Genomic DNA, 26,837 nt, shown 5'->3' with positions numbered 1-26,837 from the left:
AGAGAAGGGTGATACAATAGAAATGATGCAAAAATACACAAAAGAAAGCCTCCATCTATTACACTAGTACAAAAATGTGTAATTATGATCAGAAATTACACCCCAACGTATTCTGTATGAGACCATGTGTAAAAGCAGTAGTGTGAGTGCAGATTTCTATATTGTATGTAAGCATTGTAAAAGGACTGCACAGTGGCATAAGTGTGTCTAGGTGTGTGAGCATCCACTCCAGTGTGGGTCTGTGTGTGTGTCTGGATGTGTCAGAGGCACGGCTGCCTTCCCATATGTGGACCATGCCTGGCTGGTCTACTGTGACACAGCTGAGCCCAGAGCAGGTCTAAACATATGAATATTTAACGCAGGGTCAATGATCTCACAGACTGGCCCTCTAATTATTTAGCTTTTGGGGTGAGGCAGACTGCATACTAATTAGCTGCCAGCTACATGCCTCTTTGCTTGGGTGTGTATGTGTGTGTAAGCTCAGGTGTGTGCTCTTCGGTATCCAGAAAAAACTTAACCAGCCTACAAGCAAAGACACAGTCCCAGAAACACTGTACAAAACATCCGCTGTCATTCTGCAGATAGATAACTAGGTATTGCTTTCCCATAAAAGACCCTTATTTCACCCCTCTTTCACTGGAGTAGCACTGACGCCTTATCACACACAGCCACAGCTAGGGGGCCAGGTTTCGCACTGATACTGTAAATGTCAAGCCTGCCTCATCATAACATAAGTTATTTATTATCTCATTATTTGATAAGAATGTTTCCATTTGGATGTCTTTTCTATTCTATTAATTTTCAACATGGTTAAAATATTTCATCTACGCTGTTCTATTTATTTGATACCACCGGGCAGGTATTTGGTTATTTAATGCAAGTGTATGCAAACATTTACATCCTGCATCTCCATATTTGGCCCAGCGTGTCCCTGCTACCATACAGCCTAAATATCCCTGATATCTTAATCCTGTCAAGAGGGAGAATCCTTTCAATTTACCTTGTATGCATAATGTAACCCCCCCCGAAACAAATTTAATACTACAGGGTGGAAGAGAAAAGGCTCAATGAAATGCTTGCAGTGGAGGAGGAGTTAATTTGTCAGCCGCCCGCGTCCTTTGAGCGAACAACACCCACAGCCAGAGCACTTCCTTGATGATTTCATCACTTTATAACAGGGAGGACGGTGTCAAACCTGGGCATTGTGTGGCCACTGCAAATGAGCCTAATACAATTTGCCCATCAGCAAGTGCTCTTGGAGGGGATGAGTTTGGATGTGTCCCATGCACGGTGATTGGAGGTCGCTCGGGAAGCAAAATCAGATGATGTAAGATAAGAGGCGGTGGCCCTCATTTAACAAAGAGGAATTCAACAGTGGATTTATGCAAAATATCTTCTTGATTTTCACCACTTATCTTACATGGCCAAAGCCTTCTCCCTCACACCCAATAGATGGGGGGGGGGGGGGGGTCCCAGTAAACTGTATCATCATGTAAATGCAAAATAGAGCCTTATATAAATTATTTGAATCCCTGGAAACACAAATCTGATTAGGATTGTCTTTCAATTTCCTGACACTGACAACCCACTAACCTAATTACCCCCAATTCCCAACAGAGCCTCATCCTTCCCAGCAAGCACCAGGGAATCATCTGATGGCAACTACCTGTACTTCACAAGCACACATACACCATGACAATTTAATTCCTATGTGTTTTTTTTTCACTTGAAGGCGTCTTTAAGTGAAGAACAGTCTTAAAACACCCTCCACTTGCTGCTTGGGTTTACGTGCTTAAACACTTTCCTATTCAATTGAGAGGTTACCATTACTACTGTAGGGATGGAAAATTCCTCTCATTGTAAATGTGATGTCACCCCTTTCTATGGTTCATTTCGTCCGGGTCTCACAATGAGCTCGGGCCTCTGCCAGGTGGCTGCGCTTCTGCTCACCATGATCCTCTTTGCTCGTTGAGTCATGTGGTTGTTTCAGCCAGTGAAGAAGGTAGATGGGTGCCTCTTTTAATTAGAACAGTCCTGGCCATAATTAACAGATGCTGACAGGAATTAAAGCTTGGCACTAACCTGTCTCATTCTACTGTCCAACAGGACCAAATACAGGCAGAGAGGAAGAGAGAGTGATTAAGAGCAGCTAGACCAAGTCATTCACTCACGTTGTCGGACTCTATGGCCAGGACTTTACAGGGGCCTTTGTGAGGTTCCCATGTCCCTTTGGTGGCACCCGAAGCTTTAAGTGGTCTGACTCTGACTCTGTTGTGCTCCATCCAAAGTAAACAGTTCGTCTGTTATAAATGTGTGAAGAGAGCTGAGTACCCCCTCATCCAAAGTCATCTCACTGTTTTATGGCCCACTACACAGTGCAGCTCGGGTAGCAGCGGGTGAGCTCGGGTATCATCTCTTCAAAGCAGGGTGCAGGGGTAGAGGGCTTTTTGCCAAGGCGGCTGGCATTTGTGCACGGATTAGCAAAGGCTTCAGGGTGGGGGCTGGGGCCAGCTGACCTAGGGCTCTTCTTTCTCTCCAAAAACAATAATAATCCCCTTCCCAGCACACTCCTACAAAAGGGCCTGTCTTCACTCACTTTGTGTGGCCGGCTATGGTAGGGGCCCTTATTTTCAGTCTCTCACCTGTTCTGGGTGTCTCTCCCTGGGGAAAGTGTCAGGATGTCTGGGATGGTTGGCAATGCCAAGGGGGGCTTAGGCGGACCCTATTTTAGCTGGGAAAATCAGAAGGCCACATGGCAAGGCATGGTGAACCTTGCCTTTCAAGGAGGCCGCCCCGCTAAACTGCCGTCAGCACTATTTCAAAGGGCCCCTGTTGCCAGCTTTGCATACTTGTAAGTGTGTTGCAGAATTTTTAATCACGAGTGGTGATGAGCGAGGGTAGCGGAAAAATTGTCACGCATTGCCCCCATCCCCATTTGCTGACCCAAGGAGCTGCCATACTGTCACCCTCGTCACATACTCCATTTACAGGTTAGCTACAATATCCCCAGTGAGCTGACATCCTTGCTCGTCCTGCTAATTGAAAAGACCAGATGTTACTCAAACTACACGTCACTAAATTACAGTATTGTATAAAGCATATTAGATGATGTTTGTCTCAGCAAAAACTTTTTTATTACTATTACTTTACTATTGTTATTACTGCATCTTGGAAGCACTCTGAATTCGTCTTACTAATATTGACGGCCTGCAGCACATGTGAACATTTACATGTCTAGTATTTCAGGGGCTATACATGTGAGTGTAGTGTGGTTTGTGCGTATGCTGTATATGTTGTGTATGTGACTATGACAGGGCTATTGTGGGATGCGGTTGTTCTTTGCATGCCAGTCTGCTGAACAATGAGTGGTGTATTGTGTATCAGCACAGACACACTTTTCCCCTTTGTTCAGCAAATCATCATGACTGTTACACTGTGCTCTCACAATAAGACAGTACAATATCTACCTTTACACACAAACAAAAAGGTATTGTCTCTGGTCAACGCTGCAATGTGCAGATAAAAATATACTGTATTATGTATCTTCACAGAAATAAAGCAGTTTTATGTGTGTTTGTGGGAGAATCTGTCTGTTGTAAGTCTGTGCAGAGAGCAACTGCCACTAAATGATGTCAATGTAATCTCTCAGTAGTATCTTGTCTTCTCTACTGCTCTAAGCTCTTATCCGTTTCCATTGATCAGAGGAAAAACCTGTTGCCCCTGACATTTGATTATTCTATTGATCACTTCCTCCTTTATACAGTCAAGGGAAAGTACAGCGACTCAACACCGGGTTTAGGCCTCCTGTAATCATACTGCTGATCTTCAAAGACCATTTTCCTTACATCTCATAACACTTTAGGATATAAATGATCTGATTGTAGCTTTTCTTCTTGCGCAGTGGATACTGATATATGGTATAAAGAGTATAAAGAAAAATTTAAAAAAAGTAATATCTAATCCTAATTTACTCAGAATCAGTTTTTCTTTCAGAGACAGTGATGGATTTAATTTTTTGTTTCATTGGGGGGCAGCACTGTACTTTGTAGGATCTGTAAAGTTATAATTAGGTGATTTTCCATTGAGACACAATGTGACCTTTCTGCAGTAATGAAAGTAAGTGGCAACCTCAGTCACATGAGCAGTGGCCATTTCCACAGCCTGGGCCCGAGCATGGCGTTGAGCCGACGGCTTCATAGAGCTTACAGTGGGCACAGACCATGTGGCTCTCTTTCCATTTCGTCTTGGTGACACTTTAAAGTGCCGGGCCTCAAGGCAAAGCTTACGCAGAAATGCACTTCACATCTCTCTCTTAATCATGACAAATGTGTTGAATAATCTTTACTGTGACAGAAATCAGCTATTTGAGAGAGATCTATGACACCGCCTGCGCAAGACTTCAATCAGGCTGTGACAATAGTTGCAGTGTGGTAATGACAGCCACTGTGTAAAAGAGGAGGGTCATTCTTATTCTGGGAATGTGCTGAATACACTAAAGTGTGCATTATAACCTCAGGCTTAGCCAAAGTCTGCATATTTGCGTTTTACACTCTTTTTACTCTGACCCGACACTGGTCATTCATTTATAGCCATGGCTACATATTTTTGTAGTCTCTTATTCTCCAAGATGATATATTGGCATAAATTTTTCATCAGATAGTAATGCGATTACTCTGTCTTTCTGGCACTGAGGCTTTATCTAGCTGCAAGCAGTCCAGGGGATTCTATTACTGTGTGGAGATCCATACAGGCTATGACTCTGGCTTCAGGTGGCGACTGAATATATATGCATCCATAAATCCCACTCTCCAAGGAATAATCTGAGAAATAATGCTGAGACATATAGATATACTGTACAGAGTTTGACAAACAACTTAAAAGTGGAAGTTTAAAAATATTCTCTCTGGCACTGTCTTTACTGTACTGTACTGTATTTAACCATGAGGGATAATCATACTTTGCACAACATAAGTGTTTCCTGACCCATACTCATCAGCACTTGAGGAAAACACGTTTCCTTACCAGAGCAACTCCCAGAGGAGCCTTGAATAAATATAACAACGCCACTTCACCCCCAAGCCACATATCTTTCATTATTCATTTGTCTGGCCTTTCTGGAGCAACCAACAAGTGAGAGAGAGAGACAGACGGGTGAAAACGCATCCACTAACGCAATAAGGAATGGGAGAACGGATAGGTTCCCCCCCGGAAGAGCAGCCAAGACTCGGGGTCTCAGGGGGCTCAGGCAGTGGCGATAGGGAGGGGGGAGAGAAACCCAGACAGACAAATCCATCAGAAGCATGTTTAATTGTCACTGAATTCCCTGCTGACATGACTTTAAAAAACTATCCACAGGAAGAGAGCTGAGATGTTCGGAAAACATTTAGTGGATCAATATGCTGGGGAGAGCTGAGACTGTGCCGAGTGTGTGCTCAGGGACCTTTCCAGGCAGAATACATTTCTATTACTCAGACGGCAGGATCAACCTATTCAGCATATTTCTGTCCCCAGATCAGCTGTACATTATTTACTGCTGTGTAGCAGGGGGAGGACAGGGGGTCAGGGAACTGTTGTCTAGGCCAGCCAGTTATATGCATCTCTGACTCTGGGCTGGTAGAAGAAAAATACTGTGGGACCCTTTGCTGAAGCAGTCTGGGACTTAACGAATTGACTGAGAACTAGTGTGTGATGCTGTAATATTCCACTGGAAGCTCCCTGATTAGATCAGTGGAGGTTTCTTTATTTGCATGAATGATGGAATGTATGAAAGTGGTGACACCAAAATACGTACACTATGTGTATCTGTAGGTGTAAGAATAATAAAAATGCTCTTACTCTTCTTACCTTCTTTGAGCATCCCCACTTTGAGGCATTTCATGAAGCGACAAGCCTGACATGATTTGCGTCGCCGTTTTGTGATCTCACACTCATTTGTGGCAGGACAGCTGTATTCTATGTTACCTGAGGAGAAGAAGAACAAGACCAGGTTATCGCCAACAAAACCGTAGTTGATTAAGGCCAAATAAATGATCATTTAAAACAAACTGTTTGTGGAAATAATCAAATGATAGGTAGAAAATGTGGAGGTGGAAGCATTTCACCAGGCAATAAGAGAACCTAATGATAAATTGGGTGCTGCTACTGATGAAAAACACCAGTGTGCACTCTCTGCGCTCTCATATGGTCTATAATAAATCATTTTTGCCAACCTGGTATGGGCACTTGTTAATCATATGTATTCCTTTAAAATCCATTTCTGTAGGTGGCTCAGGTGTTCTCCAGTGAGTACAGAACCTTCCAGCAGTGAGGGCCACAGTAGTAGGAGAAGCTGGGGTAAGAGGTAAAGGGTAGGGGTAGGGGGGTGGATGTAAAGCTACAATAGTCCTTCAGGACCCAACAGTAGACACCACCCTGGTCCAACACTAAATTGGCCTCATTAATTCTGCGCATGTCCCCTCCAGGCCCCAGGCGCAGGCCATGTCCCCCTGCGCTCAGAGGGGCCTGCCACCGCCTCAATAGCAGGCTAGAGATCCAGACACGCTGTCCCTGACCACTTTACATAATACTCCCGCAGACCCAAACCTGTTGTTACCACTGTTGCCATTGTTGACTATTTACATAGTATACAGGCAAGAGGCCTTATGCATTATTCAATTGCAGCGTCTGATTCCAGGACGGAGCAATGAAAAAGAGTTTCATTGCTACACAATAAAAGAGCCGGTTCTGCTCTACTCTAGCATTAGCAATAGAAGGGGCAGGACATGTGAGGCAATTCCTCCGCTTCTGCCTGATTCCCTACATTTTACTGTATTCAGGGGTTTTCAATAAACGGTTTCAATATAATGGTTCCTTCAGCCTAGGAATATGAATCATCCTCGTTTTGAATGGGCTTTCAGCTTTACAGCTTTTGACATTGGTATTTTTCTAAACTTTTCTTTGAACCTAGGGTTTATGTCCTGTTAGTATAGTGAAATACATTTTTGAGTAATGTTCAAATCTAATTTAATCAAACAAAAACAACTGCCTCCATATTTAAAGTTAAAATAAAATCTTAAAGTAAACAATGTGTCAGCAAATATGCTTTCCGTTGAAACTACTAAACACACACATACAGCATACAGCATCCCCTTTAACAGATGAAGCACTTTCACATTTTGCAGTGTGTTAAATGACGACAACATAACAAAAATCCACACACAAACACATTAGGATTGCATCCCAATATCCCATAGCTGCTCCACAGCTCTGACCCTTCCTCCATATTTCTGTACAGAGAAGCAGAAAGCTGTGTAATATTCCACTGGCGTTCATCCACTAGCCCTCCAACATCCTTTGACAACTTATGCAATTATGTTAACATTATTGGACAGATCAAGTGGAGGGTCCCAAGATGTTATAAATAATTAGAAATTCCTCCTTATATCTGGGTTAGAAATCATTATGCTAATTCTCCTCATCTCTTTGGGATTGGGGTAAATAAAGGTGTGAGGGAAGCGGCTGATGAGCTCTGATTGTCTTTCCTCTGTCTGTTTTCTCTGTTGTCATAGCAGAACTAGACCATAATGATCCTATCCATTTCCCATATGCTGGGAGGAGGCAATCAGAGCCACCCTGCACAAGAATCAATTCATGGAGGTGTTTTTGGTTTTGCGTTCCCATTATACACTAAGCAATCAGCAATTTGCCGGGACATAAAGTATTAAATACATTTTTTTAAACCATGGATTTTGATTGCAACTCTGAAAAGTCTTTACTTCTCACTTAATTCATTTCATCACGTGATGCTAACATGATGCAGGTTTGCTTGCACCGCCCAACTCAGCACAGTTGACCCCGTGTGTCCCTGAGGACTCTTTGTTTGTGTTGGATTTTTCTCTCCTCCTCCCCTCGCTTCCCTTTCCTTTCTTCCGGAGTGCCATGGGCATGTGCACAAACCACACCTGGTGGCTAACTAGGAGAGTTAGCCCTTTGAAGCGACTTTGAGTTCGTGAAAAGCGCTATACAAATTCAATTTATTATTATTATTATTAATATTGATACCCCACACTCCAGAAACAAAAACAAATGCATGGCTGTGTCCACCTGTCCTGTCAAGCCCTCTGTGCGTCTGATGTTCTGTCAGAGGGGGCTTCTCACAGCTTAATGCAGAGAGAGGGGTGGATTAACTAATTTTTCATCTCTACATTTGGTTTATATTTAGGGAGGGAGTGTTTCAGTATCCCCACAGTATCCCAGTATTCCCACTTCAAAACATGCCTAACATCTCTTAGCTAAGTTAAATGACAATAAGCCCTGACCTCCCTTGGCCTACTGTTTTTATTAACATATATTCATAATGATAAAAGATGAAAATCACAACTAAATTGATTTCAGGTCTTTTGATACAGATACAATAGAGAAGCAGCAGAATTAATTCTGATATTGATGCTGTTAAATGTTTGTTTGCATCAGTAATGTTTGTAACCACAGTGGTAACAAGACATTGTTCAGTCATTATTATGTCAAACACTTCATCTATACTTTATGCAAAATATAACTGTAATTTATGTGCTTAATGAGATCGAGGTTTGAATGCAATTTTTAAATAAAAACATAGTTGCAGATATTTATGCTTATGCATTTAACTTTTTACTTTGATAGGCATTGTTACTGTAAGATGTAGCCATTTTTTAAAATATCCATTGTGTCTTTCTTGTCTTTATGTGTGGGATTGTGTTTTGTCTTCTCTCATTGTCACAAATGTCCACCTGAGGTTGAATAAAATATTTCTATCTGAATATAACTAAAGTAACTGATGTAAAAAACTGAAATGAACTGGATTTAACTGACTGTGTGACTCTGAACAGGATAATTACGTGAAAGAAAACAGATCAGAATATCTCCTCAACAATAGTTAAACAAAGTGTCACATAAGTACTGATTTAATTTGTACTTATATTAGATTAAAACGTTTACTCAAAAGGGGCACGCCTATGAAACATTTTACAGTAACCTTGTCATTCAGAAATGCTGCCTGGAAATCCTGGCTTGGAGAGTAACAGTATGGCCAGTTTCACTTTCAGAAATGAAGCATACTGGCGGGAACCCCTCTAACCCGAGGGCCATGCTCGGGTTTATCTGTCTTTAGAGAGGTTATGGTATGGTTACCAATAACATTACAGAGTGAAGGGAGAAGAAAAGATTTCCCTCCTTCTTCTCTTGATAAGTATCTGTCTCAATCTATTTTATGGCTTTTCAGGACCCATGCCAGGGCACAGAGGGGAAAGTCAGGTCTTGTAAGTAAATTACAGTAAAATGGCAGGTATTTCTCATCAAAATCTAAACTGACTTTTACAGGCTTACTGTCAAGGTCTATTACTTCATATAAAAGAGGGCCACTGAGTTCAGTTGGTTTTCAAGCAATTTTACACTTGGGTTCAAAATGGGAAGAAAACACGGTTCAATAAGAGATTTATGTTTTTGATTGGTGGGGCACGTGAGGTGCAGGAATGGGGGGATGATTAGGGAGCAATGAGAACAGGGGTATTTCTGGGATGGATGGAGATCCAGGTTGACATTAATTTGGGCCTGGCCTTGACTAATGTAACTATCTCCACGTAAGAGTTCAAGGGGCTTTTCACTGGATGAATAGGTGACAGAAGATGGATTTTCCATCCGCTTTTGTTGAAAAGGTAACGGCATCACCTAAAGAAGTGGAGACCAGAGCTGGAAGTAAAACAAGGGTTTCTCAGTGAATAAATGGCTACATTTGTGAACAAGGTCAATATATTTATACAACAACTAAATGGAAATTTAATATAATAATTAAAAAAAACAACTACACAGTTCCTATCAAGAATTAGTTGCTGTGTTACAAGAAAATACACAGAGTTACACAAGGTGAGCACAAGGTGATAAAGAAACTGTCATGTACATGGTTAACATTAACTTAGCAAGTTGTTTGCCCTAAGTGCTATAGAACAATGTGATAAAGGGCTGGAAAAGACAGCTCTTTGTTTTCCTCTCATTAGAGAGGGCCGTCTCACACTCCACCCTTGACTGCCTCGTTATTCCTTTAATTAATCAGTTCTCATCAACGGCACCCTCTCATTCTTTCAAGGGCTCCAGATCCAGCTATTTATTAGCCTCCTTTTTCCTCCAGCAATTCCGCATTTGTTTCTTTTATCATTTTGGAAGGCTTTCACCTCCCCCAAAAAGTCCCTGCGTCTCCTGCCTTCTCTGCCTGGGACCCCTGTCTGATTATTATGCCATTAAGCCTCTCCTCCTCTCCTCTGAAAGAGCAGCAGGGTCCCTCTCCAATCTAAAGAAGTCCAGGGTTTTTTTCCCCTCCTTTCCCTGAAATTACCCGGCGACGCGTGCCTGAGTTTCTAATTGGCATGCCCGTCCCTGGAGACGGCCCCCTCCCTTCTTCCTAATGAAAAGCCTCGGCCTTAATTACACTTTCCAAACGCTGATTGTTATTGACAAAACTCCTGTGGCTCGGACAAACGACGGCAGATTAGCTCCATTACAGGCAGCCCTCCAAGAAAAGAAAGAGAGGGATTTCAAATCGACAATGCAAAGTGAGGGGGGAAAAAGAGGAGCTTTCAATTTTTTCCATGTACCTTTCTCTTAATTGTTTGGGCCATTGCTCCACTTAAGACATCTCTTTCTTCCCCGATGCCTCTTTTCTGTTCCATTGTGTTGCCATCAGTGTACTTTTAGTGAGGGGACAAAAGCCCAGTTATGTTACTTGAGAGACAATGTTCATCTTTTGTCAATAGACAGGATTGCTGACGGCAGCATGGGTAAACAGGAGGATTTGGCCTAATGCTTTTGTTTGTTTCCAAAAGGTACATAGACTGTCTAAAGCTGATAGGGCTGTAAGGTCCAAAATCAACACCTATCATGCAGACAGACAGCGTGCTCTCCATATAATGTCTGCAATCATTTGCTCAAATTTACCAAGAGCAATAGATAAAATACGTCAAAAATATATCAAATTCCAATTTTTCTTCTACTATTACTTGTCTCATTTCACCATACTCCAGCCCTTTGGCTCATTTTACCTATTTCTCCCACTGCATGTTTTGCTCTACTAAGCCGGCAGAGCTTAGACCTGGGCAGCTGTGACTGTTGTGCAGATTTTCTTTTTCCAGGCTCAACAATATCTCCGTCTTCCTGATTAATCTGAAGCAGAGCGCACAGTTTCACAGTGGGAGGCCTTTCATTGCTTCACTAATGAGAAGCTGTGATACATCATGCCTTGCAGATAGCCAAATGCACCCTAGTCCCCAGGCACACAAACACAAAGGAATAATAAAGCATGTTTTCTGAGCCCCCCAAGGCTTCTGGGCAAACAGCCCCTACACTCCACCAAATCTGACCTCAGAGTGATGATGTCATGTCCACCATACACCACCAACCATGACAGATGATGTAATCATACCCACACTATTGATCTGTTCCATGTCCAAAAAAATTCTTATACAATCAACAAATTTAAAATGCACTGCTATTTGATAATCAGCAAATACATTTGCAGAGTTTTTAATCATTAGTTATCCTACAGTAGTTAGGTATTTAATTATTTCAGAAACAAATATTTTTTATGGAGGTTGATGGTCTCAGGAGGTAGAGAAAACATCTTCCACACTCCAGTGATTTTTTTTAACATAGTAAATCGCTTGGACTGAGTATGTTTCACTGTTGTTGCGAGGCCAAAGGTGTCTTGTATAGAGGGTGTTTTTATGTTCGGTGATGCGGCAACATGGGATGAAATCACTTATATCGAGTGTTTGTTGGGGGGAGGCGAGATGAGAAAAATACCTTGTATTGTCCTTTTAAAAAAGGCTTTGCAGGCCTCACAAGAGGCCACCCCATAGTGATATCCCGAGGCTATATCTCCACAGACCAAGCAGAGCCTCTTGGGGAGGGAGTTCAACATGTATTCGCACTTTATGGACGAGTCCTCCATGATGGTGCTGGAGCAGTCGTCATAGCGTTTGCGGCAGGTGGCGGCCCCGAGCCCGCTGGGGGTGAACATAGGTGGAGAGTCCAGGCCGTTGGAGTGGCTGTTCATGGTGCTGACATAGCCACCACTGGCGTCTGAATTGCCGCTTGGGCTGTGGTGGCTGACCGTGTCGATGACCGAGGAGGGACTGGATGGCTCCGTCTTGATGTAGGACCCACAACTGGAGGGTAGGTGCCGGTCATCAGCGGCCATTCTATTCAGCAGCCTGGGGGAGGTGTGGGGTGAAAGATGGAGGGGGAGGGTTGATGGGAAAGGGGGGAGGAGAAAAGGAAGATGATTAGCAGAGGTCTTCAGAGAGTAGAAATGAATCTCATCAACCAGTGGAGTGACATAAATCCCTAAACAGCAAAATACTCGACTGACATTAAAGGGTAACTTTGGTATTTTTCAACCTTCAACCAATGTTTCCCATGTTTTTGTGTCTATGTGACACAGTGGGACAACATTTTTTGAAATTGGTCCAGTATTGAGCAAGCGCACTGCAACAGGGCTGCAATGTAATCCTCCAAACATCCAAAGATGTCCACTAACATAATTTTACCTCACAGGGCACAATTGCCTGCAAAGATAAGGTTGCAGCCCTGTTTCGCTTCTGACTGCAGCACACTGGCTCAATACTGGACAAATTTTTTTAAAATAATTAAATTATTCACATAGACACAAAAAGTTTGGAAAAAATGGTAAAGGTTGCAAAATACCAAACTTACCCTTTAAGTACAAAATATACTGATTTTGTGGCAATTCATGTCAATTTCAACACAGACGCTCATTTTTTTCAACTAGAACTTATGTTAAAGTTTGAAGAGTTAATGACTCCAGAGTGAATGAATTGCTCAAAGACAAGCCTTGATGTACAGCTTATATTGGACTACACATTTCAACTGCTCTTCAAGAGTAGATAAATGTAAAAGATGTGTTTCTGAATGTAAATGTGCAAATTCTACATAAAGGACAGAAGGAAGAAAAGATGGGAGATGAGACATTAGGTAGGTTTCATGTGGTCAAACAGTGGTCAATTTATTAGCTAAGTCACATTTACATGTATTGCATATCTACTATTGTTATGTGTCTGTTTTTATTAAGTCTTTCCGATTTTCTGTTTTCTATATACAGTGAACCAGAGGGAGGATCCTAACTGTTTCATTAGCCACACACCACGGGAGCTGCAAAAGCGCATAAGTGTACAAATACACACAAATACAACATGCACATCCACACTCAGCCCACACAATACAAACACAAGAAGAGAAAGAGAGGAAAGTGAAAGAGAGAGACAGAAGGATAGGAGAGAAGGGGAGAGAAAGCACTCAAATAACTTAACACACAAGTGCACACACAAACAGACAACACATCAAGTCAGGGCATCTCCATAGTTTAGAGAGCAGAGTGGACCTTGACTTGTCTCCTTGAGTCAGCAGTCAACCAAAAGAAAACATGATGGCCAGATATTGACTTTTTCACTGTCTGCCTAATAACTGTATTTTGGAGTACATGCAATATGATGCTGTAATGTGTGCAGACTAAAGTGCAGCCTTTTGGCTATGGACACAGAATGCACTCTGAAGCCTTCCTTGCCCATATAAATCTATTTCAGCCCCTCTATAGCCTTTAACTTGAAATTGCACAGGGAGAACAATGGGGGAAAAACCTTCAACTCATCTTTTGGTCTGCAAATAGAGTGAAGAGAAGAGGTACGGGAGACGGATAACTCAATGTATTGAGGATGCAGTGTAGACATAGTGACCTCTTAGGGTCAATGTGAGGTCACACACTTACATACACACACACCCCTTTGCATTAGGTACCACGGAAGGGGTGAAAGGTCACCTGCACTTGCCTGCATTAACAAAATTGAGCCTTGCATGGCTTATGGTAATTCAGACACAGGGGCTCCTAGTGAGTGGCAGCTAGACAGCCCTAGTTGTGCCTTCGCACATTAGTTCCATTAGCATATTGCCAACTAATGGTAATGTTTACATATTTGACATGTCAGTTTACCATCAGCACGGGGAGAGGGGGATGTTCCTCTATCTGCCTGATTGGACGATAGCTGTCTGTCTCAGAGTGCTTCAGAGGAAAAAGGAAACGAGAGGCCTCCACTATGTCCCCTATCGGCCGGCCTGGACTGCTTCTTGCTCTCTGAGGCTGATTTAATTGTGAGGGTGGGTGACGGAGGGGTTCAGGCCCAGGGGTCAGTGGGTCAACCTTATTTTCTCACCCTGGCTTCCTGGGCCTGTGGAGATGGGGGTCAGCATGTCAAATTAAATCTCATTCCCAGGTTTCCCTCCCTGCTGTCATGTATATTCATCGGAGCTCCAGGTGCATACCACTTCTGGAAATTCACAAAAAGGTTAACTACTAAAATAAATAATAAAAAATGCCCCCTGTTAAAACCGTTGACCTTGTGGAATAAGCCCTTTGCCTGAGCACTCGTGGAATTCTTCTTGCAGTATAAAGCATTCACTATATAAAACTGATACACAACTAAAGTTGTGCTAGAGCAACTGCTGTCCCATTTACAGTTTTTCTTTCAGCTATTCTTAATTTAAACAATGCAAGAATTAAATTTAATACTACTGATGGCACTGTGGCCGTTTATTCAGATTTGCTGTTTTAAAATGATCCACTTATACTCTTAAACGTCCTTGCAGACAGAAACTGAAAAAGTGAATCCATTTCATGCCTTTCTAAAATAGAACTTGCCACGTTTGATAATGAATGCAGATTGCATCCCCATAAATTAATGCACGGCTCTGTGTTCATCTGCTTTATGTTCTCTGTTTCAGATGGATATGTGCACCTGTGCGATAGGGCACCTGCACTTGGCTTATTAAAGGCTATATATTAAAACGCAGGAGCACAAGATGGCTCCATTTAGCTTTTATTTCACAAATTCAGAGTAAGCTTAACCCCAGTTCAAAGGCCATCTTCGGGGTGACACTTAGCATAATTGCATAAGTGTCTTAACTGTTTCTCCTCCAGCTGAATGTGGTCATTTATAATAAATGTGCTGGCTAGAATCCCCTTAACTCATTCTGCTATGACACATTATACCACTGCTATGCTTATGTTTTTAACAAGGCTGCATATATTGATTAATGATACTGAGGGAATACTAACCACTTGAACCTGGCGTATTAATCAAACAGTCTAAAATATTTCTATAAATATTAGTAATCTCTAATGGGACAGGTCCAATTTAAATCTATAAAAACCATTGTATAGGAAAATTAATTATGAACATTAAATAGTTTGACAGCAGCAATAGTCGTAATAAATAATTCAATATATGGGGCAGGTGCTAATTAGTTTGTGTGCTACACAGACAGAGCAGACAGGAAAGGGTCTGCTGAAGTAACGGCTTGATGCTGTAAAATCTATAGTTCTGTCTTACTTGCTTCCTCAAGGTAAGAGCATTTCAAATTCTGCTGCCTGGCTGCCCAAAGGAGCAGCGCTCGTCTAAGATACAGTATCTCGCCCTCTCTCTTTTTCTCTCTCTGTTCCTCCTCCTTTTGTTCCCTTTGTACCGATCAAAATTCATGCTGAGCAGTGGGTTATGGGCCCGCAAAAGCACACTGCGCAGTTTGGTTTTAATCTGATTCCACCTGGCCCCCCTAACAGCATTTCAGATCCCTAATATCATTCCACTGGTGCTGCTGTGACCAGGATTAGCTGGCCTAATGATCTGGCAGCTCGTCTCACACTCACTGTTCCTCGGCTTCCAAGAGGAGACCCAAGGAGAGCTCATTCTCTCACGTCTCAACACTTCCCTCGCCTGCAAGCAAAACTCTGAACATTGGATGACACTGTCGTAAGAACGCAGTACATTTAGGATCTAATTGGGCCAATTTGTAAGTATTCCTGCTGAGAGCTTCCTGCTCACTTCAGGAGGATACTGACATCTTCCACTGTTCTCTGGGTGACTACAGCTCTCTCCCTGTTTCATGTGTAAATCACAAGCACACAGCACAAACCTGTGCTAGAGGCTCAACTCAACAGTGAGTAAATTCTTTATGTCCTTTTCACTCTCAAGGCCACCAGATGCCAAAAATACAATTTTATAACATTTGCTAACCTCATCCCGGAGTGTCACATCCTTGCTACCTGATCAGACTGGGTAAGTGGAGGGGGAGGGGTGGGTGATGGAGTTGGGGGTTGACATCTGCAAGCAGGGTGATGTTGATATCAGATGCCCCAGTAGGGGCAGATCTGTCTGGAGGGCCCCAGGCGATGTGGCCTGATAAGCCACTGGCCCCAGAGTCAGCGCTGGTAGGACGAACTCAATTAGCTCCTGACAGACCTCTTCTCAGCCCGGCTCAGCCTCCCCGCCACGGCCAGAACCCACGGCAGCTGCCACGCTGACCTCTCCTCCAGGGGCCATTGCCACCTCTTACCGCTCCAACACACAGCCAGGGATTCATTTTTGGGAGAGCGAACACCACGCTGAAATTCTGCACCACCTAACTAAAGTCACAGAAATACAAGCAGATGTGTGTACGCCACCAAGGGTGCTCGGTGTGCGTTCTTGCAGGGGAAAATGTAAATGAAAAAGGACTCAGGCTCAGGGAGGGCCTTGGGTGGCCCTGGGGAGAAAGGAAGGTAATAGAGATTCCAAAACACACTTAGTTGAAATATGGAGGACGCCTCTCTGTCTAACTGGTTCCAGGTTAATGACCATCAGGGGAATAAGGGGCCAAAAGACTCTTGGGACAGTGTGCATGTGTGTCTGTGCTTATGTCCTTATAGGTCTGAGTGTGTGTTTGTGTTGCAGACAGAATATGAAAGATGGAAATATGGCAGGGGGTTGGTTGAAGCCTGTGGTTTGGTTGGAGGCAAGCCTGGCGCTCCATAGGGACCAATTCTAATCTATGAGGGAGAGGCCCCTAATTTTGCAGTTTCTCATTCATTAGTCCTGCTCTGGCAGAGAGAAGAGGGAGCAGAGGGGGAGGACCTGAAGGGAGGGGAGGGGCCTCTATATTAACGGATATGCCAGACACTCAGGAGAAGCTGACAGAGATTTATGATGTGCAGATCTATGGAGGCAAACAAAAGGGAAGTCGAGGAGACAGAAAAACAGGAAAAGACAAAGTAAGCGATACATGAGGGGAAGGGGGAGAAGAGTCGGAGAGAGAGCTGTGTTTATCGTACCAATGGAGAGCAAGGGTCCCGGATCAATAGTCCGTAGGCCAGTGGCTCGTGCAGGGTTACCACTGGGGGGGACCAAGTTGCTCTGTGGCTTGGGCAATTAAGTTTTTCAGTCTCCAGCAGAGGATTATATTTAGCTGCTCCACAGCTATGTCACTGTAGTCTTTATAAAGCCATGAGCTCACTCCACTACGACAACATGAGCCCCATGCTCCAGCGGCACCACAAGATAGCGCTGGCCAAGAAGCAGATCACATCTATCGATCCCCCCTTTTGCTCCTTCCTGTTCTAGAGATGCTGCTGGCAGGAAAGAGAGGGCCTCTTGTGATACAGGCGCTGCTGTGTGTCTGACGTAAACTGTCTGGGCCGCACTGGGCAGATCTGGTTCTTATAAGGGGCTGAGTTCAGGATGTTGAGAGAAGCAAATGGCTAATGATAACGCTACTGTCACTGAGAGATGTGAGAGAGTTGTCGCTTGTCTAAACGTCCCGCTATGGAGAGCAAAGAGTTAATAATCTTCTATGCAAACCCAGTGGGGAAGCTCCCTGCAGAATTAGACAGCTCATCATACTGTATGTAAAAAAGAAGTTCAGTGATAAGTCTAGCCTGCCGTGCTGTACATTTGGGATCAAATTTCTAATTCCACTTTTTCATTAGAAAAGATTAGTTTCCATTACTTCCATTATGTGGCATGGCCATGGTATAATTTAACAACATACATTTACAATGGCTCATGATAACTAGGAGAAGTAATTATAGTGCAGCACTGGCAAAAATTCCCCTCAAAAAGTGTTTCTGATTATCAACGTCTTCCTCAAAGCTTGCCAAAAGAAAAGATTGTTTCTGATTGTTAATGACATCAGACACAACCTGGTGTTGTGTGATACCGTATGTTACCGATACACTGGCACCAATATCATAGGACACTCTCTTGCAATACTGAGGCATAAGAGGATCCTTCCTTTTAACTCTAAACTATTCTGCTTTATTATGTTTGTGAACATGCTACTAAAGAGACACAATTTTTACACATTGTTTCATCTTGTTTGGCTATAAAACTATTATACATATGATTAAATACACTATATGATAAATTTCTGCTTTTTGAAAAATTGTTGACATTTCTGTGTCCAAGTATGGTTTCCTCTTCGGTTACACAGACGCCATGATGTATCGTAAATTATGCTGAATGGTGTTTTGCAAGATATTGTTTATCACAGAATCTCCTGCATCATGATGCCATCATCAACTTATCATCAGCGTATCATGATAGCATATGAGTTACCTAGTGATGCTCCGCCAGTCATAAACAGTGTGTGTGTAATATGATAATATAATGAATCAGATTCAGTAAGATTAAAATTCTTCCTCAGAAGTCACTGACTGGACAGGTCAGTGACTAATATTGTAGTCATAAAAATCCTGTTTTATGCTACAAAAGCCTTTTTAGGGCTAGGTTTTGTTTAACTGCCATAAATTATGGGGAAAGCCAGCAGATATCAACCACAGCACACTTCTCACGTACCCTCAGTAGGGTTCCTTATGTAAAATAAAGAGGGGGGATTATAAAATATGAATTTTTTTAAATGAGTTAAAGTCATGCATTACTGTTCACTGTTCACAAGATATCCAAGAGGTTAATATTATCAGGAAAGTGAAGGATATTCCTGACTGTGTTGCATGTTTTTATGCAGTGTGTGTGTGTGTGTGTATGTGTGTGTATCACAAACAGAAAGCAATATTATTATAAAGGGTTAAGGCTATTTAACACAGTCCAGTGTAAATCACAGGTTTAGACACAGTGGTATAGGAGGACAGAGGCACAGAGCCATGCATGAAATTACTTCATTAATCTTCTTCTGATAGGCCGTCCTTGTTTAGGGGGGAACTCTACCTGTTTAAAACAAAGAGCACATCCTGCCTCCATCATAATTTCCCTCTTCATGAGAAGAACAGCCAAATAGAAACAGACTAATACACATTTAAGCACATGAACACACATGCACACATCATGTACAAGGTAAAATTAACAGGCCAAAATTAGCAGGTTTTTCAGGTGCCCAGAATCATTTAAACTCAATCACAATCATGTGTTCACCGTGTAATCATGGCACATAGGTAAGATTAAAATAACCTGCATTACAGAACATGATCACCATGTCAAAAATTTTACTTGATTTCTCACATTTAAATTGTTGTTTGTAGAAACACAATTCAAACATTTCACAGCTGAATTGATGCTGCTTAAAACGCTATTGCAATGACTGTCTGCCACAGTAGCAGACATAGTCATAGCAATAGCCTCTAGCTTTTTACAGGCTCATCTCTACCAGCTGCCACACATTCCCCATAAATAGTGCTTGTAATAAAAAGGCGGGTGGGCCTAACTGATTTATACGGTAGTGTCCACCACCACCACACCATTCAGGAATAATTAAACTTTAGGGATATTTCCTGAATTAATGTGTCTCCTTCAGGGGGCGTTCTAAACATACATTTCAGAGTTCACCACGTCTGGTGTCACCGGACGTACTGGGAGGGAGGCTCTCTCCAATTGGCAAGTTCAACAACCAGCCACTCAATGTGACCATTCAATTGCACTTAACACCGTAGGGGTGGTCTCACAAAGAGGCATTTTAATGTGAACATGTTTTGTGACCAACAAGTAAATACACACATAAGCATGTTATAATTTGAAGGCAGGCAAGCAGGAATACAGACTGAGAAGCAAACACACACACACACACACACACACACTATTTTACACTAACAAATTTGTCAGACATCAGATTAAATGACTGTATTACAAGAGTGAAGTTTAAAAAAAAAAAGCTTTTATAAGACACAAGACAAACAAAGTTTATCTGTAATCGATAGCAAACCTATCCTGACAATCAGACTGATTTCCTTTTTCGTTTTAATTTTATTTTCACTTTCATATTTGAATCACTGTAAATATTTGGAGTGAGGTCACGTCAGTGATTTAGAGGTCTGGAACCAGACTCAAAGTAAAAAAACAGCACAGGATAACGATAACGTGATTTTCTTTCAAATTGGGAAGGAAGCAACATCAGTTTAAACAAATAATTATGGGCCGTCTTATAAAAAAAAAAAAAAAAGGAAAAAAGGAAAAAAAATGAGGGTAGTTATATATACCAGTTATATAAGAGCATTGCTAATTCTGTGTGAGTTAGTGAAGCATCACAGGCCTTTGCAAAACTGATTTAGTGTTGTTTCACACTGTTTATTATGTTTAGCTTGAAGACCATCCTGTTCTGATTTCTAGAAACAGGATTTTACAGCAACATAACTGAATGTTTGAGTAACTTAAAAAAAATAAACAAAAGGGTTATTTGTGAGCAATGCATATTTGATATGGGTCAAGAGAAACAAACACATGAATAGAAATTCCTGTTCAGCACAGAGAAACGAGGCCTATAGTGGCTGGCTTTTTGCACACTGCCACGTTAATGGCTGGTTATTGGTCACATCTACCTCCCTTGGGCAAACTGGGGATGAGCGATAGTAGTACTCTCTTTTAAAGACCCACAACATAGCTACTGTAAGTGTGTACACTGCATCAATCTTTTTAACAGTTTTATGCCACACAGATTTTCTTCAAACTACAGATTGTGCGTTTTAACATATGAACCTGAAACATCACAGCTCTCCACAAGAAAAAGTGATTGGTCTAAAAGCTGTAATGGGTGCGAGGCTCACCCCGGCCATGTAGAAAAGACTTGGTGAAGCTGTCAGTGGGAATCAGAGTTGCTGCTGTGACGGACGGTTTCAATATTGATTTCATAAATAAACAAAGCTAACCATCGATCGTAATGTTATTTTGCATTTCAATTACTGCTCTGAAACATAACCTTCAAACAACTGGCCGTTCAATACCAATAGCCTTCACTGATAAACACCCATATAGTTACCCACCTTACATCACATTTTCTTACAAGGTGTGAATTAGTGGACCTAGAACTTTCCCTCCGTTACATTTAGGACAGCCGCAGTATTGTAGTGAGCATTCATAAGGATACATGTCACACAATTCACACAGAAAACTTGTCTTCTTGTGACTAATTTACCACTCTACTGTTTTCAGTATTTTTTCAAGTGTGTTACTTGAATAATAGCTCTTTTCATGACTCAGATATTTTTCTCAACTTCTTTGCTCTAGATGGTGTGTGTGTGTGTGTGTGTGTGTGTGTGTGTGTGTGCGTGCGTGCATGCAAGTGTGTGTAAATGAGGAGGAGCCCTTCAATGTTGGAGCAACAGGAAGAAGTGCTGACACACCGTGTCAGTGATAGCACTCTGCTGCCACAAGGGCATGAGAGCCCACGTACGCTAGCATTATACTTCTAGACTAATGGACCTGGTTATTTTTAAACAGATTCTCACACTGCGGTGGAGGTGTCCAAGGTTACAATGAATGAGAAATTAGGAGGGACACCTGCGGTGACGGTTGGTGGTTTCTGTGCAGGTGGATGCCGTGAAATAGCCATAGAGTCATAGTAGCTAATCACTGATAAGTGTAAAGGCCAAACATCTGATGGGGTCTCAAGAGACAGCAGGTTATAGCAACAGTAACATTTTCCAAAGTGGACCAATAATATCAATAATAAAATATAATACTTTCTGCAGTGAGATTTGTGCCATATTGGCAGAAAAGGTTAACTTGTGATATCACCATTTTTACACTGATTTGTAAGCACAATATTAAATAGAGTGCACAGAAATCCAAATGAAGAAATGTAAAACAAGAGGAGATCAGGTTTCAGCTCAGAAGCCTGGATATTGCATGCTTCGTACTCTTATTTTCCCAATTAATTGCATGAGGAATAAAGCACCACAACAAATAAATGAGTGAGTTTAATGTGGCAACTCCTTAAAAGCCAGCCTAAGTGCTAAAAAGTATGAACCCAAAAACCTCTGCAGCTACAGAACAGTGAACTCCCAGAGTGTCAATATACTCTGCATCCCCATTTGGCCTGGATAGGGACAACATGCTCCACCCTCCCCCCGCTCAGCCTGAGCTGAGTGACATATTTACAGTGAAAGTAATGATACTAGATACCAGAAATGAGAGGGCTCCAGCGTGGCCAGTGGACTCAGGAATCTCTCTAATGAATTGGACAACAAAGCCCTGTTGGTATAAGGAAGAAGTATTTAGAATTGGGTGACACATGGAATTTTTAAACATTAGGTTTTCTTTAACAGGCACATATCCCAAGAACTCCTAAAACCTCTGGGAGATGAGGAGGGTGGGAGTGGGACAGGTGGGTTGGCTGGTTGGCTGGTCAGCTGGGCTGGACGCTGCAACTACAGGGGCCACCGGCCCCTTGCTCATAGCGGGGTGGCCATTCTCGGCCAGCAGCCTCTTCTGGTAATGTATTCTGAAACCAAATTACCGTAAGCTGATCCCATCTGGATAGTGTCTGTGCACGGCTGCTTTGGTTACCCACCACTGCCTCTAGCCTGTGATAGCATCTCCATGAAGACAGCAAAAATCAGATTAACCCAATAACAATGAAACACTTGGTCAAAGAGCAAAGAGCTTTTAACTTAAGATACACTAATGTAATTCCCTCGCCTTGTTTTCTGAAACCTAATAAGAATCAAGTAGACAGACTGGTAGAGATGGGTGTTTGCAGGCTCTAATGCAGCAAGCTGGGAATGAAGTCAAATAAATTAAAATCTAATTCATCACTGTGTGCTAACTTCTTTCTGCTTCTCTAAAAAATACATTAAAAAGCTCTTATTTCATGAATGGAAATTGGATAGCCTAGTTCGTTTATAGCAGTGGCTTTGCCAGGGCTTAAGAAAAGCGAGGGTGTTGATGGAACATTTAGAAGCAGAAAGAAGTCACATCTCAATTCACTGCCGCTCAGACGGTGTGTGTTTTCTAACAAGCACAGAGGAACTCCAAATGATAATTCTCAGCATTGACTGACTTCTGAGTGGTGCGATCTGCCACCGCAATACAAGATCAACAACAAGTCTCTCAGCCCCTTACAGCAAATGGCTCATCACACTGCATGAGCCAAGAGATTTAGACTCGAAAAAAGTCAAGCAACAAATGGCTACATACCAGTGGCAATGTAAGAAAGCAATGTTGATCAAATGCATATCATATAGAAAGAAACTTTCAGTAAAACCTGTCATCAGAATCCTTGTCATAACCTCCATGAGCTCACATTTCTAAATATCATCATTGTGCAAAGACACAAGATGAGCATGTCTCTCTATTCTGAAGGCCAAACTGTTTCCATCTAATTCCCAGGCAGTGGCGATGCCCTTGGGTCAATCTATTGAGTGTATACTACAGTGATTCTACAACACTGCTGTGCTAATTACATGGAGCAAATACGTCCCACTAATCCTCTCAACCAAGCATCACGGCCACATCCAGCCCACAGTGAGGGGCTGCAAATACCGCTGTACAATTAGCAGAAGAGAGCCACTGCTGAACCAAAATTAACAGTACATTCAAGCCAATGCTGGAGAGATCCCACAAATAACTAACTGTTGGTAGGCAGACATGTAATCAGAAAAATGCCACTTTACAAACATCATATCTACATATGCTATTGTGACAGGTTTTTAGCTTAGGTTAAACTATTATTAAATCCACTAAACAATTTCTTAACACATTTACAGCTATTTATCCATCAAACACCTGTTCACAACTCAGCTTTGAGTGAAGAGTAAATACTCTTCACTGTTATTTTAAATGTTGTATGTATCAATATTAATCAAATATTATGAACATGGGACACAAACTGTAACTGCTTTCTTGTGTCGATTGCCATTAAATATTAATCACTATTTTCTTTTATTATATACACATTCCAAATCATTGCAGACTATCACTGAATCCCTAATAATATGGCAATTTGCCAATGTGCAACTGTGATGGAAAAAAACTAACAAATTAAGAAACATAAATGTTAATTGCAATATATTTTGCTGAAAAATATTTAGCATTTGCAAATTTAGGAACTTAGTATTTTACATCTGATAAAATGACATAAACATTTGAGTGTAAAAGTACAATTAAAAATATATTTCTGAATAGTGCCAGATTACCTGAAAGGAGACAGAGTCGGATAAAGTCACCTGAAAATATTTTAAACAAACAATTTGCATTTGCACATAATTGAAAAATCAAATGCTTTCATGTTTAATATGTTTCTCCTTGTTGCAATGAATATGATTTAAAATGTGCTGCAAAGTCCATTTGTAGAGAGAATAATTTGAAAATGAAAAATGTCAATGTCTCCTCAGACGTAAGAATAAACATAATTAACATTTTTAAATCTACATATATGTTGAGGTAGTGTAAAGATCTACTTAAAAACTAATTATTAATGTAAGTCGTTTTGCCTTCCAACTTAGGGAATACTTTCAGTCAATGAAAACTAAAGTAAAAGATGTTTTGTGTAATTTTGTATTAAGGTGTATCTGAGAGAGAAGATAAATTGTATGATCCATTTTAGAGGAAAAACAAACGAGATTAGGGCTTTAATGTTTAAAATATTAATATGTTTTTGAGGATGATGTTTGAATTTGCAGTGATAAGTCCAAAGTAAAGAATATCTGTAAACAAATGGGTCACGTAAAGCAACACACCCAAACAGAATTTGGCTCTCTAACTTAACACTGAATTATTTTCTGTTTCTGTTTAAAATCTAATGAATTCAAAAAATGAAACTCCTCAATTATGGTGTGATTAATAATGTTCAGTGGATGAAAGGTTCAGTTACAACAAAAAATTGGGCAAATGATAAGAACGCACAATTTAAATTGATATAGACATTTTTCAAGAAACACAATAAAATAAAATAAATCTCTGAATACACTGAGATATTAGACAACTATAACAAGTAATTTAATTGTCTTTAAATATCTGATTGGTCTTCAACAAATCTCCACTTTTGCATACATACTTCTTTATCAGTAATATACATTGAAAAATTAAGATAGTCAAGATTGATATAAAAAATTATCTATAAATTGAAACAAATCTTTATACAAGACCAGTGTTTTAGTCTGTTTGCTTCATAAATTAACAGGGATGTGTTGAAGTAAATACATTTATATTGTTTCCAATAAAAAATTAAACAACAAATAAATATTTTCCATAAGTTAAGGTATTTTATATCAAATGTAAGTTCTGGATGGATTTACAAAGTTAAAGTGTGGTAGGTCGTGTATGCTCAGACTGTCCCAGCAGCCAGGAGCTGTGAGACAGCAGCTTTCCTTGCGTGCCGCTGGCTGGGACAGACCTTCCAGCTCACTGAGGTTACAGGGTCCTTTCATTCGTCTTTCTCTGACTACAAATATTACAGTGTGTAATTTATCCTCTCCAGTTCCACGGATTCACGTTAATCTCATCTCCTTAAAATATTATTCTCATTCTCCGTGGGCGGCCTGATCTAGGAACAAAGCCATCAGCTAACAACCTCCTAACCCAACTGGACAGGTACCCCAAATTCCTTAGGAAAAAAATATACACTTTGCAGAGGGGCAAGCTAAATCAATCAGCCATGGTCTGAATGAAATTTAGAAAGGCTGGCAAACATGATGTGCTCACACAATAAATCTACACATACATGCATACACATACACAGCTGCACCTGCCCTGTTGCTCTATTGCTCTACTGTCAAGTCCTACATGATTTAAGAGCCCTTAAAACAATGAACAAGAGAAAGTGCATGTTTAAGAATGTTAGTAGTTGTGAGGGGGAAAGTACCATCACTGCTAAAACGAGAAAAAGTTCAGCGCCGCCAAGACTAGTAGCGTTCAAGAAACAAAACTAGAGCAGGTGCTGTTAAAAGAGCGGATAAGGATAACAAAGGGGAGAAAAGAATGAAAGAGAGAGAGAGAGAGAGAGAGAGAGAGAAAGAGTAAAGAAAGACAGGGAAGAAATAAAACTGCATCCCAACAGAAGGGTTAAAAGGAAAAGTGAAAGAAGGATATAAAGAAACAAAGTGCACCTACTGGTTATGATAGCTGAGAGGGTCTGGAAGACAAAGTTCTGAAATGTCCATCAGTCCAGTTTTAGCATTCCAGGAATGAGAGGAAGAGGAAAGAGAAAACAATTGAGACCCGCTTCTTCCCCAAATGATAGCACAGCACCCTCAGAGACAACGCTGCCGAAAAGCCCCTCCAGCACCGCTCCCCCCAGCCTGCACAGGTATGTTGGACTGAGTGGGTGCGTGTGTGCGTGAGCATGTGTGTTGTGTATGTGTCTGTTTATGTATATATGTGTGTGAGAGAGAGGAAGAGTGTCTGAGTGTGTGTAAGTGAATGTGTGTGTGTGTGTGTGTGACAGAGAGAGAGTGGAAGAGAGTGAAAAGGGGAGGGACAGATAGATAGCTAGAGAGGTAAAGGGGGGTGAGTGAGAGCGAGCAAGAGAGAGAGAGAGACGCGCAGGCAGCAGCGGGATGAGCGTTAAGATGGAGAGAGCATGAGAGCGCGAGCGAGAGGAATGACTCTTTCCATGGTCGGGATAGGGCTCTTTAAGACTCAAGGGCTTGATGAATATGGAACAGCTGCTGTTGGCTGGCTCCGAGGGGCAGGACTTAAAGCGACAGAGGGGCCGGCGGAGCACCGAAGAGGAGGGATCCAAACACTCAATCGCACACTCCGCTATGCACAAGTACAACACACACA

General features: G+C 41.6%; 1 protein-coding gene across 3 annotated transcripts in view; it reads right to left on the bottom strand.

Moving 5' to 3' along the window:
* Window positions 1-26,616, bottom strand: part of esrrb (estrogen-related receptor beta) — a 42,816-nt gene extending 16,200 nt beyond the window's left edge. The window contains exons 1-4 of one of the 3 annotated variants that reach the window (XM_038729426.1): window positions 26,163-26,615; window positions 22,236-22,304; window positions 11,809-12,218; window positions 5,836-5,961 (exon numbers count right to left, since the gene is read on the bottom strand). In XM_038729426.1, coding sequence (XP_038585354.1) covers window positions 5,836-5,961; window positions 11,809-12,218; window positions 22,236-22,304; window positions 26,163-26,212 — 655 coding nt within the window. In that variant the 5' untranslated portion in view covers window positions 26,213-26,615. Of the gene's footprint in view, window positions 1-5,835; window positions 5,962-11,808; window positions 12,219-22,235; window positions 22,305-26,162 lie in introns of all 3 variants that reach the window. The other 2 variants (XM_038729427.1, XM_038729428.1) reach the window with 2 other exon arrangements.
* Window positions 26,617-26,837: the final 221 nt, after the last annotated feature.

Source organism: Micropterus salmoides, unplaced genomic scaffold, assembly GCF_014851395.1.
Source record: "Micropterus salmoides isolate LMB-PRFRI ecotype aquatic unplaced genomic scaffold, ASM1485139v1 Ms_hic_scaffold_19, whole genome shotgun sequence".
Classification (NCBI taxonomy): domain Eukaryota; kingdom Metazoa; phylum Chordata; class Actinopteri; order Centrarchiformes; family Centrarchidae; genus Micropterus; species Micropterus salmoides.
This window is presented reverse-complemented; position numbering and strand designations above follow the sequence as displayed.